Source organism: Pituophis catenifer, unplaced genomic scaffold (assembly GCF_029215685.1).
Source record: "Pituophis catenifer annectens isolate HBS135680 unplaced genomic scaffold, rPitCat1.0.hap2 SCAF_2, whole genome shotgun sequence".
In the NCBI taxonomy this organism is placed as follows: Eukaryota; Metazoa; Chordata; class Lepidosauria; order Squamata; family Colubridae; genus Pituophis; species Pituophis catenifer.
This window is the reverse complement of record NW_027256882.1, coordinates 250,363,671-250,376,380: the sequence shown is the minus strand read 5'-3', so window position 1 is coordinate 250,376,380 and position 12,710 is coordinate 250,363,671. Positions and strand designations below refer to the sequence as shown.

Here is a 12,710-nt window from a genome sequence, read left to right as displayed (position 1 = left end):
GATATAAAATGTGTTCCTAATTTAGAGTTTATCAAATATTTTTGATCTTGAGTTGTAATATGAGTTTCTTGTAAACAAATTATATCATTATTAAATTGTCTCAAGTATGCAAATAACTTCTTCCTTTTTTGTACTGAGTTCAACCCATTCACATTCCAGGATAAACATTTAATCATCATCTTTATCTTTCTGAAGCAACGAGCAGAATAACCGAATATCTTCCGGAATCTTCGGTCTTGCTCCCCCCATGGCTTCAGTCTCTTGTGTAGTGCTCTTAGCTCCCTTTTTATATTGTCTTTCCTGTTGTTGCTTTTCTTTAAGTTGCTTAGATTTTGCACGAGTTATGCGCTGATCTTTAACTTCAACCATCCGAGCCGGGTCCAAGATTGGAGAAGATTCTAACAGGGGCTCCTCCAAGAAACCTCCTTCAGCACCCTGTGTTTCCTCTAACTCCACCTGCTTAGACTGTTCTTGCAATTCTTGCTGGAGTTGCTTCTTATCACTCTCCTTAATCTCCAGCACTGTAGATGTACGTGGAGATGGTGTTCTTTCTTTAAAAATAGTGGTATAAAAATGCTCCGCCTTCTCAACAGTATTCAAACGATGTCTTTCTCCCTTATACTTCAAAATTATACCAGTTGGGGCATCCCACCGAAATGGTATCTCTTGTTTTTGCAGTTCTTTTACTAGAAAGCCAAAATCTTTTCTGGCTTTCAGCATTTTAGGTGGTAGTTCTTTGTAAACTCCAATTTGTGCGCCCCCCACTTGCACAGAGGTGAGAAAAGATTTTTGCAGGATGTCATTTCTTATTGCTCTGTCTGTAAAATATATCACCACATCCCTAGGCAGTTGTCTTTGTCTGGCCACCCAGGAATTCACTCTGTAAATTTTGTCTATTTTGTAAAAAACCACATCAGGATTAATTTTTAATATCACTGCCAAAGCCTCAGCACAAATCTGTCTCAAATCCTGTCTGTCATCCTCCCTAATTCCTCGAAGCCTTATTGCAAATTCCATTGCCCTGAATTGCATCATTACAATTTCGTTTTCAACTCTCTGCATTTTATCATCAACATCAGAGATTTTATAATCATTGTCTTTCATCTTAACATTGACTTCTGATTTAAATTCTTCCACATTAGAGTCCACTTTAATAATAAATTCTGCAAGGCCAGATGCCACATCTGATATTTTTTTAGTCACCTTGCCATAATCCTGTTTCACCATATCTTTAATTTCATTAATTTCCTGCATAATTTCCTGTTGAGATTTTTGAAGTTTATCATCTATTTCCTGTTGGGATTTTTGAAATTTATCATCCAAAGCCTGGGATATAAATTCTTTTAAATTTTCAAAGTCAAAGTTTTTTTTCTGAGTTTGTTGAACAGAGGGAGGCTGTGATTCATGTTTGTGTGTGGGGGATCCCCTCCCTGCTGCCTTTCCTTCCTGCTTCTTTGAAGCCATCCTACCACGTAGATTGGTTTTTCTGAAAAGGGAAGTCTTTTTTCCTTTTCCACCTCCACAAAGGCTTCTAAAAAAGTCCCCCAGGTTTAATCAGATAGAAACTAAGCTGAGCAAACTCAGATTTTAAAGAAAAAATTTTTTCCTCTTCTCCTATTGCTCTGTGTTACAGGCAGAGTAACTTTGTAACTGATCAGAGTAACTTCAGAGAATCACTTTCACTAGCTCGTTAGCTCAGTTGCTGGGCGCCATTTTTTTTCAAATCAATTTAACACGCTCGTATTTTCTCTTAAAGTCACCAAAACATCAATACTTGCAGTTTTTAAGTTTGGGGGTTCAAGTTGATACTTCCGCTGATTATTCAAGTTGGATTCATTCAAATAAAACGTTTGCAGCAGCCAGCTTGTTCTGCGGAGAGCAGAATCGTCCCACGCCGTCCAGAGTCTGGCAAGTTGAAAGGGAGCCGCGCCTGTTTCCTCCCCAGCAGCGATTCTCTGGGGGCTCACAGGGGCTCAATCAGTACCTTGCCTTCTCTCCTCCTGCAATCCTTCGGATTTTTGGAGTTTTCAAGCCGCTTCTAGGTATCGAAGCGGCTCTACAGACAGCGGGGCTGGCGGTCCTTAAAAGGAGACCGTCTTCGCTGGCGGCGAACAAACCGGAAGTCCGAAGGTAATCTTAACTTAAATCTGAGCGTTGTTCATTTCATAAATTCATAGAGTCGGAAGACGACATTTAAGGTTTTCGTCCTATCCCCTTCTCAGTTTGGGAATCCAAAATAAAGCATCTACAGTATGATACTTGTAGCTTCTGCTTATTGTATATAGTATAGTACTATATAGCATATAGTAAAGGCAAGCCCATCATTTTTCTGGATAATTATTCCAAAATAGTTGTTGTTTTATGGAACAAGTTGCCATTGACTATTTATTCCAATTTAAGAAAATGCTTACTAAGTCTTTTTAGACTTTGTGTATTGGTGTCTTCCATAGTTCTGTATATATTTTGCTTATCACTAAATCAGATTGTTTAATTTCAGTAATAAAATACAGCTAATCACATTCCTAATCACTTGCAGGATGGAGCTTAGGTGTGTCATTGCTGTAATACGGCATGGAGATCGGACACCGAAGCAAAAAATGAAAATGGAAGTTAAACACCAAAAGTAAGTATCTGGTGATAAAAAGAAATAGTGAAATATTTAAGTTGAATACTTTTTTGTAATTTAGTATTAAGGTTTGAACTAAGAGGCAATATACAACAAGTGTCTTCTTCCACATATGTTGGGACTGTTACTTCTGCTTGCTGACTTGGAATCCTAGGGATTATACTTTAATCATAACTGAGGGACCTCACATTGGGAAAAACCCCCTAGGTATTTATTTCTAAATTTGATGAAATTCTTATGTGAAATGTGTGGTCTAAGGCTGCTAGAGAAGCTGATGGCATGAATAGAAGTGTCCTGGGGGGGATGGACTTCCTGATTTGTGACATGATTGAGACTCTTTAATCCAGAGATGGGCCAGTGAATTGGGGGAGAAGGAGGGATCTGGGGTGTGTGTGTTAAGGGTAGGCTAGAAGATGTTTATGGTAATGGATGAGGAAGGCATAGTGGGAGGGGGCTTACTTGGGAAACATAGCCCTGATGCTTCTTACAGGTGTTACATTATCACACACTGTTTGACCCCATTTTCTGATCAACAGGCCTTCAGGGGTCGTGACTTGGTTGCTGCTTCTGAATCAGACTTCAGTCTGCAGTAAGGCCTCCTTCACCAGTGATCTATCACAAATAAGAGGGGTGACGTGGTGTTTAATATTAGAACCTGGATGGGATCTGAGGGAGGTGTTCCTTTCTTGAAGATGCACCCACACAGATTTTACTTTGTGCCACCAGTCAAGAACCAAGGACAGAAGGTGGAGGAGGGGCTATGGTTATCCAAGATTGGTGGCATTCATAGATTATTGAATGCAAGGCCCTGCTTATTCTAGGGTTCTAGGGATCATTAGGGATTGTTAATATTATACCAGTCTCCCTGCTATGGACCAATCTTCCTACCTTACCTGCTTGATTTAAATTAAAAAAAAAAAAACTCGGGATGGAGTGTGAGGTAGCATGGTCAGTATGAGGTTGGTCAGCATGAGGTTCATGGTCACTATGATAGCTTTAGGGATGATACAAGTCATCAAGGACCCAATTCATGGCAATAGTCACACATCTGTGATTTTCTTGCTGAAGCAGTAGCAACATGAACTGGAGTTGGGGGAGACTTTTATTGCTCTTCTGTCGTGGTCAGATTGCTCCTTTTAACATCTACATGATTACTACTGGTTAAGGTCATCTGATGGTATGGGGTGAGGATATCATCAGTTATACAGTATATGTATCATATCATTTATCTCTACCCATGGATGACCCAACAGTACCCTGGAGATTCTGACTCCATGTTTGGAAACTATGTGGTCTGGATGAGGAAGGACAAGCTTCAACTCAACCCAGCGCACTGAGTGGTTCTGGTTTTAAAACCTCCAAGATATAAGGTTTTCCATCTTTAGTTCTGGAGGGTATTGCAGTACCCCCAAACAGATGCAATGCAGTTTGGATGTCTTTCTGGTCACTGTTTCCTGTTTGAGGAATAGGTGGTAACTGCGGACAGGAGAGCTTTTGCCCAGCTTTCTGTTATGCACAACCTGTAACCATTATTGGACCGAAATGTTTTGCTCACAGTCATGCATACCGTAGTTGTCTCCCAAATAGACTATTGCAAAGCACTTTACATTGAGCTGCTCTTGAAAAGCACCTGGAAACTGTGGGTTCATAATGCAGCATGGGCAATTATGTGTCGGATCCAATCTGGACGACTCACCATGGACTCCAGCAAGAGTCCAAAAGTTCGGAAGACAAAACTTCTGGTCCCGTTGACTGATCCAGATTGAATCCTGCCATATTATCCTGGGACACATATATTCATCTTCATTTATGTGTGCTCCTTGACTGGTACATTTTATTCTATGAGTTGTGTTGGTTCCATTGTGCTTCTGGGTTCAGATAAAGGTGGTGGTACTTATATCATAGCATGGGATAGGTTATTTTGGGGACCACCTCTCACCAATTGTGTTTACCTTTCCTATCAAATCTGGTGGAAGAGGCATGCTGTGACTCCATTTTAAAGTGTTACATCTGGTGGGACCCAGAGAGAGACTCTTTTCTGTGGTGGCTCACACACTTTTCTGTGGTGGCTCACACACCAGATTTGCATAGATTAGCTCTAAGCCTGTTTACTTTTTATAAGTCTTGAAGAGTTGGCTATGTCATTGGGAATGGGGGTCAGAATGTGGTGCAGCCTGTGGGATGGTTTTTACCATGGATTATGTGCTTATTATGTTGCAACACTGTTTTTAATTATTGCTAAAAGTCATCATGATGAGATGGACTGCCATATGGAAGGAAGGGTTTTTTTTAAAAAAAATTGAACTTTTCTTTAAAAATTTATAAATATAAAGCTCACTGAATTTTCAGGTAATCCTAATTCTGGTATGAGATAGTATTCAGCAAATACCTTTTTTTAAAAAATGAAACAGATACCAGTTCTATGAGTCAATTCATGGGAAGTTGATATTTGTGCCATTATTCATTTTCATTTCATTTTATTAGATTTCTATACCGCCCTACTCCCGAAGGACTAATGCTACTAGCTAATGCTAGAATGTGTATCTGATTATATGGTGAAATAATTTAATCATTCTGTTTCTTTTAAAGGTTTTTTGATCTTTTTGAAAAATGCAATGGGTATAAGTCTGGGAAGTTAAAGCTGAAGAAGCCTAGGCAGCTACAGGTAAGGTTTCTTTTCTTTTTTTTTTCTTTTTAAAAAAATATTTTCTAGACACTTGTATAATTATCCATTTTCATGAACTGCTTGTATTACCACTGTTTTTTAGGAAGTACTTGATATTGCAAGACAGCTCTTAATAGAGTTAGGACAGAATAATGACTCTGAAATTGAAGAAAACAAATCTAAACTTGAACAGTTAAAGACTGTATTGGAGATGTAAGTATTTTATTTCAAGTTTTTTGATGTAATAAAAACACATTTTAAGACGACTATGTAAAGATCACCTTCATCCGTAATTTTTTGGAGTATAAGACACACTCCCCCCCCCCCCAAAAGAGGGTGGAAATGTTGGTGCGTCTTAAACACTGAAAACAGCTATTTTTGGCCTACAGAAGCTCCACTCCCCTTGTCCCATTTTTACGAAAAACGGCCCCGTTTTTTTGAAAAACAGGCCCATTTTTGCAAAAAACAGGGCGCGCAGAGGGTTTGGGAGGCCTAGAGAGTGCTCCTGGGGGCCGGGGAGAGCAAAAAACTTTTTTTTTCTTACTTATCTCTTTGAAATCTTGGTGCGTCTTATACACCAGTGTGTTTTATAGTCTGAAAAATACGGTAGTTCAAGTTACCTTGTTAGATCAGTTGCTAATTTAAACCTAATTCTGACTGTTGCTTTATTTTTCTGAAAGGAAGTTGGTTGTATTAGATTCACTGAGACAATGATAAAGAAAGCAGATTTTTTTTTTTTCATTCTAATGTTCCTTTAAAGCAGGGCTCCGCACCTCCAGGCTGTGGCCTATTCAGAACTGGGCCACATGAGAGGCGAGCCGGCATGCATGTGTGCATTCACCTCCACTCACACAAGTGGCAGGATGGTGCATGTGCGCAGTTTAGCTCCACTTGCGCAAGCACAACAGTGTGAGCACATGTGTGTGCTGGCCCTCCGCTTGTGCAGCCCAGTTGCTCTTTCCTTTGCTCATCCGGGCCGCCAGCAGTTGGGGACCACTGCTTTAAAGGATCAGGGTCAACCTCTTAATTTCATTTCATGGTAGCCTTCCTTTTGGAGTAATCATGATATTTTCAATGTCAGGTTCCAAGTAATGCATCCTTCATAAATTGAACTCCGAGGCATTCCTTTTTCTCAAAGTACAAATTTATTTAGATACAGTACATCATATTGGCACTAACTGGTGAAAAGCCAGTACTAACATTCCCGGGCTTTTCATTTCAATATACGTTTTCAGTTTCTCAAGTTTCCAAAACATTGGTCACATTGTCCAACCAAGATGGGAACTGGTTGCTCAGTGACATCTCTCCTCCTTCTTCTCTGCCCAACCAGACGGTGGAATGTGGCTGACTCATCAGTTAGGAATGATGTTTTGACTGAACGTTCCATCCCCCTCCAGTTCCAAGCTGTGTCAAGCTGAATTCACACTAGGATGTCCAAGGATACAAACAATCCCACACCCCAATCAATTCGGGCTTGACATTCAAAATTGGGGCTCCCATTTCTGTTTTGAGCAAAATATAAAAGCAAAGTTAAAAACTTGTTTGGATTTTCAGAGTGGGATATATTTAACAAGAAAGTGAGATAGGTGATGGAATATGTGTTTCAGAATGTGCAAGAGGTCAGGACCTCTTTAGAACAATCACGCCTTTTTTGCAGACACTCACGCCTTTTCTGTGAGCAGAAAAACAGGAGGTCATTTATTAAAGTAGCCATCTTTAGTATGATTCTTTAAAGCAATTGCATCTGTTTCAAGCTTGTCTGGAAGCCTGCAGAAATATATGGTTACTTTAAAGAAGTCCTGCACTCTTCCTTCCCCATTTTAATTTGAGATTTCTGCTGAATCAGACAACAGCAATACTTTCTAAGCCATATTATACAGGTACTCCTCGACTTACAACCATCTGTTTAGTGACTGTTTGAAGTTACAGCGGCATTGAAAAAAATGACTTATGGCCGTTTTTCACATTTAGGACTATTGCAGCATCCCCATGGCCATGGGATCAACATTCAGATGCTTGGTAACTTGTTCATATGGTTGCAGTGTCCAGGGTCATATGTTCCCCTTTTGCGACCTTCTGATAAGCAAAGTCATTGGGGAAGACAGATTCACTTAACAGCCGTGTTACTAATTTGACAACTGCAGTGATTCACTTAACAGTTGTGGAAAGAAAGGTTGTAAAATGGGGCAAAATTTGTCTCATGTAGCAACAGAAATTTTGGGCTCAATTACGGTCATAACACGAGGACTACCTGTATACATATACTTTACACTCATTAATTAAACTTTTTCTGCATGCATGAAATCTTTTTCTATGAGGCCAGTTTATTTCAATTATGTTAATTATTATTACATTAGTAAAGGATGGACAGAAAACTAGATAAGATAATACGTTTTATTGCTCTTCTTGATCTCTGCTAATTATATAAGACAATTAGCCCACAGATAAGGAAGAATTTTAGTTGCCAAAATGCATCCAAAAAAATCAGGTTTAGTTTATCACAGATAGATTTTTCCATGAGTATATATGATAAAGTACAGACGAAATAAAACATGGTTAAAAAAATACAGTTGTCTTATCTGTGGGTGGCACATTTTTGTTGGTGTTTTGGTTAAAAATTTGAACAGTAAACATGGTTGCTTTCTCTCCATATAGTAAAATATAGTTAAAATCCATCGGTTCTTCGTTATAGCTGTATTGCAATATCCTAAATTATCAGTTCATCTGATCTGTTGTATTTCCTTTACCAGTATTGTGTGATCTATAATATTTTCACTGCTGCTTGTAGGTATGGACATTTTTCTGGCATAAATCGCAAAGTCCAGCTGACGTATCTTCCTCATGGTTGTCCTAAAACATCTAGTGAAGAAGAAGGTATTTTGGTTATTTTTAGGAACTAATTTGCATTAATTAGTTTATTTATTTAATCCTAGGAACGCAGTTATGCCTTTAGAGCCTTGTGAAAGGTCAACAGGGTTAGGGCCAATCTGATTATTCTTGAATTGATCAATAGGTATATTGAATTGATTAATATCAAAACATTAATTCAGTTTATAATATTTTCTTCATCTTGGTTAGAAGTCAAAAAGCAACTTTATAATCAAAATCTAATATAATCAAACTGCAATTCTAAATAAATATATAGGAAATAAGATCATTGAAGATCTATAAACATATTTCTGAGTAGCTCTGTATAGGATTTTCAGTATTGCTTTTTACTTATTTCTGCATGCATCAGATAACATCCCTTCATTCCTTTAATTCAGAATAATTTTCCATATAGCATAAAGTACTGCTGTGTCAAAATCAAATTCAGTTCATTACAGCATACAGAATTAATATCAATATTCTTTGGATTATCCCTGTAGAAAAGTAACATTGGTTTCACCTTACCTTTTGAACATAAGTAAAAAAAAAATCTTTTACTTGCCTTGTATGTATTTAGATAACCGCAAACAAGAGCCATCTCTACTCTTAGTTCTCAAATGGGGAGGAGAATTGACACCTGCAGGTAGAGTTCAGGCAGAGGAACTAGGAAGAGCTTTCCGATGTATGTATCCAGGTGGACAAGGTATCTTGTTTTTTTTTTTGTTTTTTTTAATGGCTGGAAGCCATATCTATGAAAAGAGAAGATCTAAGAAAGCAAATGAGAAACTTCACTCTTTTGCTTTGGTAGGTGACTATGCAGGATTTCCAGGATGTGGTCTACTTAGATTGCATAGTACCTATCGGCACGATCTCAAAATCTATGCATCTGATGAAGGAAGAGTTCAAATGACAGCGGCAGCTTTTGCAAAGGTAGTATAACGTCAGCAAAAAATATGAAATGTGTATAGGTTACTTGCAGGAAGAGTTCAGCTCCTTTGCATTTTTATATTTATACATAGAAAAGATAACTTCTTCCATTCTTTCAATGCAAAATGGACTACTTCATCAGTCTTTAATCAGCATCAACATTTTTCAGCCAATTTGCATGAAATGTATAAATTGCTACTTTATTGAGTAGAAAAATATATCTTAGTATGCATAAGGAATTGCATGCAATATAATACAAAAATAGATCTGAAAAATAAAAATTGCATGCATGTATTTCTCTGAGCCTAGTTAACATAGCAATTAGATAGCAATTCTATCAAGATTTTTTAATTTGATTTATAGAACGTCTTTATTAGAAATATATTTTGAATTGAAATTAGATAATGAGTTGTAGATATTCTCAACCAGTCTTTCCGAAACTTGGAACCCACCAGACTGAAATTTTAATTCACACAAAATCCTTTGCACAAACTTCACAATGGATCACGTAACATGGCATATCCATTTCTAGTTAATATTGTGTGTGTGTGTGTGTGTGTGTGTGTGATTTTCCTTTTCCTACTTTGTCCACAAGAACCACCTTGTAAGGTGAATTGAGCTGAGAGAGTGTAATTGACTCAGTCACCCAGCCAATTTCCATGCCTAAGGGAGTACTAAAAGTCATTCTGTCCCAGTTTTTATTCCAGCATTTTAGCCACTAATTAAACTGGCTCTCCTGAACTAATTCATTTTAAAAATTTTCAATCTGTTTTGTCCTATTCATATATGCAAATTAATACTTGAACATCCAATCACCAAATTAAAAAAATGCCTTTCGATCAAAATGAAGTGATTTAGAAATGGTAGTGAAAATCTCAGTGGCTGTTCATTCAACGTATTATGTCTATTAATTTGTGTTACAATTGGCTGAATTCATACTTCATGGCAAGCTACAAACCTTATTTTACAAACCACAATGGCTAAATTCATGCTATATGTTACCTCCAAACTTGACAATCTTATTGTTTAGCACAACGTGTATATAATGAGTGTGGCAGATTGTCGAACAGAATTGTGATTGATTGTTTTTGTTTTTGTTTTGCTTAATGCTTGTTTTATTGTGTAACAGTTTGTAAGTTTGAATAGTCTTCAGCAGTTTGAAATGGTTGGAATATTGCCCCTCATTTTGGTAATCAGATCCCAAAGCCAAATTAAACAGTTGAAAATGGTGCCCAGAAACAAAATTGATACGGAGCTGAAGAAAATGGTTCTATGACAAAACATAATTTTTATAGCGTTTTAACTTATTAAAAAGATAAAAAAAGAAGTTGTAAGGGAACCTGAAATAAAACATAGTGTAGAAAAACTGAACAGGATTCTCTCTCCCTCCCTCCCTCCCTCCCTCCCTCTCTCTATTATAATACAAGCTTAGAATCATCACATAAAAAGAAGAGATGATAAATCCATAATGGATTAAAACAGTATTTCCTCAATGCAAATATAAATATGATATTTGGTATCGTGTTGTAATGGACTTGAATTTGGGCAGTTTTAGAATTATTTATTTTATCTGTGTGTAAGTTGTAATGCAGTTCTTCTGTCAAATTCATAGTGGGTAAGACTTATTTATAGAATTTATATATTCTGTTTAGTTTGAGATTTCTATTCAGTAACTTTATTTTCCCCAGGGTCTATTGGCATTGGAAGGGGAACTCACACCTATACTTGTGCAGATGGTCAAAAGTGCTAATATGAATGGTCTATTGGACAGTGACAGTGACTCTCTTAGCAGCTGCCAACATCGTGTGAAGGCACGCCTTAATGAAATTCTCCAAAGAGATAGAGACTTTACTTCTGAGGACTATGAAAAGGTTAGAAAATACTCTACAGATAAATTGAAATTGTGAAAGACTACAGGAAAGGTTGCACAAGGCTATTTAGAGGAATATGTCAGGCATCTGTTGGACAAAGTTTCTTGATTCCACTCCCAATTGGACACCAGCCTTTATACGGGCCGTGTGGAGTGTCTAGGTGCAGTCTTCCTGTGTTATCTGATGGGAGTGTGAACCTGTTGGGCCTTATGAAATGGACAGATTTTTCAGTGTGAGTATTGCTGCCTGTATATTAGATTCATGTCCCCAGGTTGCCTGCATCCTAAGAGGTGACATTTAACCAAGTCTTGGCTGTGGTGAATTCTTCTTAAAGAAATGCTGCTTCACCCACCCAACAAGCCATCCATTAGACCCAATCATACTAGACAATTTTTGTTCAGTCTCCAGCTTTACATGTTTAGAGAAGATCATTGAACAACAGCTTCAGAGAACCTTGGAAGAAGAGTATTATCCAGATCTCTTCCAGTTAGGTTTTAGACTTGGGTATGGAATTAAAACAGCACTGTTGTCATGTTTGGATGACTTCTGCATTCATTCTTGGACATCTTGGTAGCCTTTGATACCATCAACTATGGTATCCTTCTGAATCCGTATTTCTGAAATCTGATTGCTGATTAGGTTTAACATTTTGTTTACATGGATGCTTTATATAGTTTCATGTCTTTTTTATATTGCATTTTGTTTACGTATGTGGCTGTTTGTAAGTTGTAAGACATCCAGAGTCATGTACTTGAGATGTGTGGCTGTGTAAATGGAAGAAGGGAGGGAGGGAAAAAAGAAATACAAACTCCCCTCAGGAAGAAGGAGAAACACCCCCCCCCATCCCCTGGAGACAGTCCAGAAGGGTACTGTGGTTGATCATATGGAAAGCTGTTGAGACATCAGGAAACTAAAAAGGTTGTACGTCCAAAGATCATTTACTAACACGAGGAATACAAATTTCATGATGTGCCTTAGTCTAAACTTATTTGTCTGGTCAAAATGGCCTTCTGGAGTTCTTAAATAATATATTTTAATATGTAGCTGTAGTTACATGATTTGAAATATTAAATAGGAGTGTTAATGGATAATAAGGCAAAGATGGACTTCAGATATTGTCAACTAGAACTACCCTGTTTCCCCCAAAATAAGACATCCCCTGATAATAAGCCCAACTGGGCTTTTGAGCGCATGGCAATAAGGCCAAGTGCTTATTTCAGGGTTCAAAAAAATATAAATAAATATAATAAATTGTTGGATATAGTAATTATTTCAAATTAGTATTTTAGAGTAGTATATAGGTAGTCCTCGATTTACGACCATAGTTGAGCCCAAAATTTCTGTTGCTAAGTGAGACATTTGTTAAGTGAGTGTTACTCCAGTTTACGTCTTTTCATGCTACAGTTGTTAAGTAAATCACTGAAGCTGTTAAGTTACCATCATGGTTGTGAAGTGAATATAGCTTCCACATTGCCTTTGCTTATCAGAAGGTTGCAAAAGGGGATTACATCAGCCCAGAACACTGCAATCGTCCTAAATATGAGGCAGTTGCCAAGTGTTTGAATTTTGATCACAAGACCATGGGGCTGCTGCAAAGGTCATAAGTGTGAAAAATGGTCATAAGCCACTTTTTCAGTGCCATTGTAACTTTGAACGGTCACTATATGAGCTGTTGTAAGTCAAGGACTACCTGTGTTTAAAAGATAATAAGTCAAAAATATATATATATATAAATTTTTCTCATTAGGATAGC

At 37.6% G+C, this 12,710-nt stretch overlaps 1 protein-coding gene across 8 annotated transcripts in view; it reads left to right on the top strand.

Annotated features, from left to right (window-relative positions):
- PPIP5K2 (diphosphoinositol pentakisphosphate kinase 2) overlaps positions 1 to 12,710 on the top strand; it is a 60,328-nt gene that overhangs the window by 21,737 nt on the left and 25,881 nt on the right. For all 8 annotated transcript variants that reach the window (XM_070938749.1, XM_070938748.1, XM_070938756.1 and 5 more), the window contains exons 10-16: positions 2,537 to 2,623; positions 5,216 to 5,291; positions 5,395 to 5,504; positions 8,080 to 8,165; positions 8,737 to 8,862; positions 8,968 to 9,089; positions 10,775 to 10,957. In XM_070938749.1, coding sequence (XP_070794850.1) covers positions 2,537 to 2,623; positions 5,216 to 5,291; positions 5,395 to 5,504; positions 8,080 to 8,165; positions 8,737 to 8,862; positions 8,968 to 9,089; positions 10,775 to 10,957 — 790 coding nt within the window. The remainder of the gene's footprint in view (positions 1 to 2,536; positions 2,624 to 5,215; positions 5,292 to 5,394; positions 5,505 to 8,079; positions 8,166 to 8,736; positions 8,863 to 8,967; positions 9,090 to 10,774; positions 10,958 to 12,710) is intronic.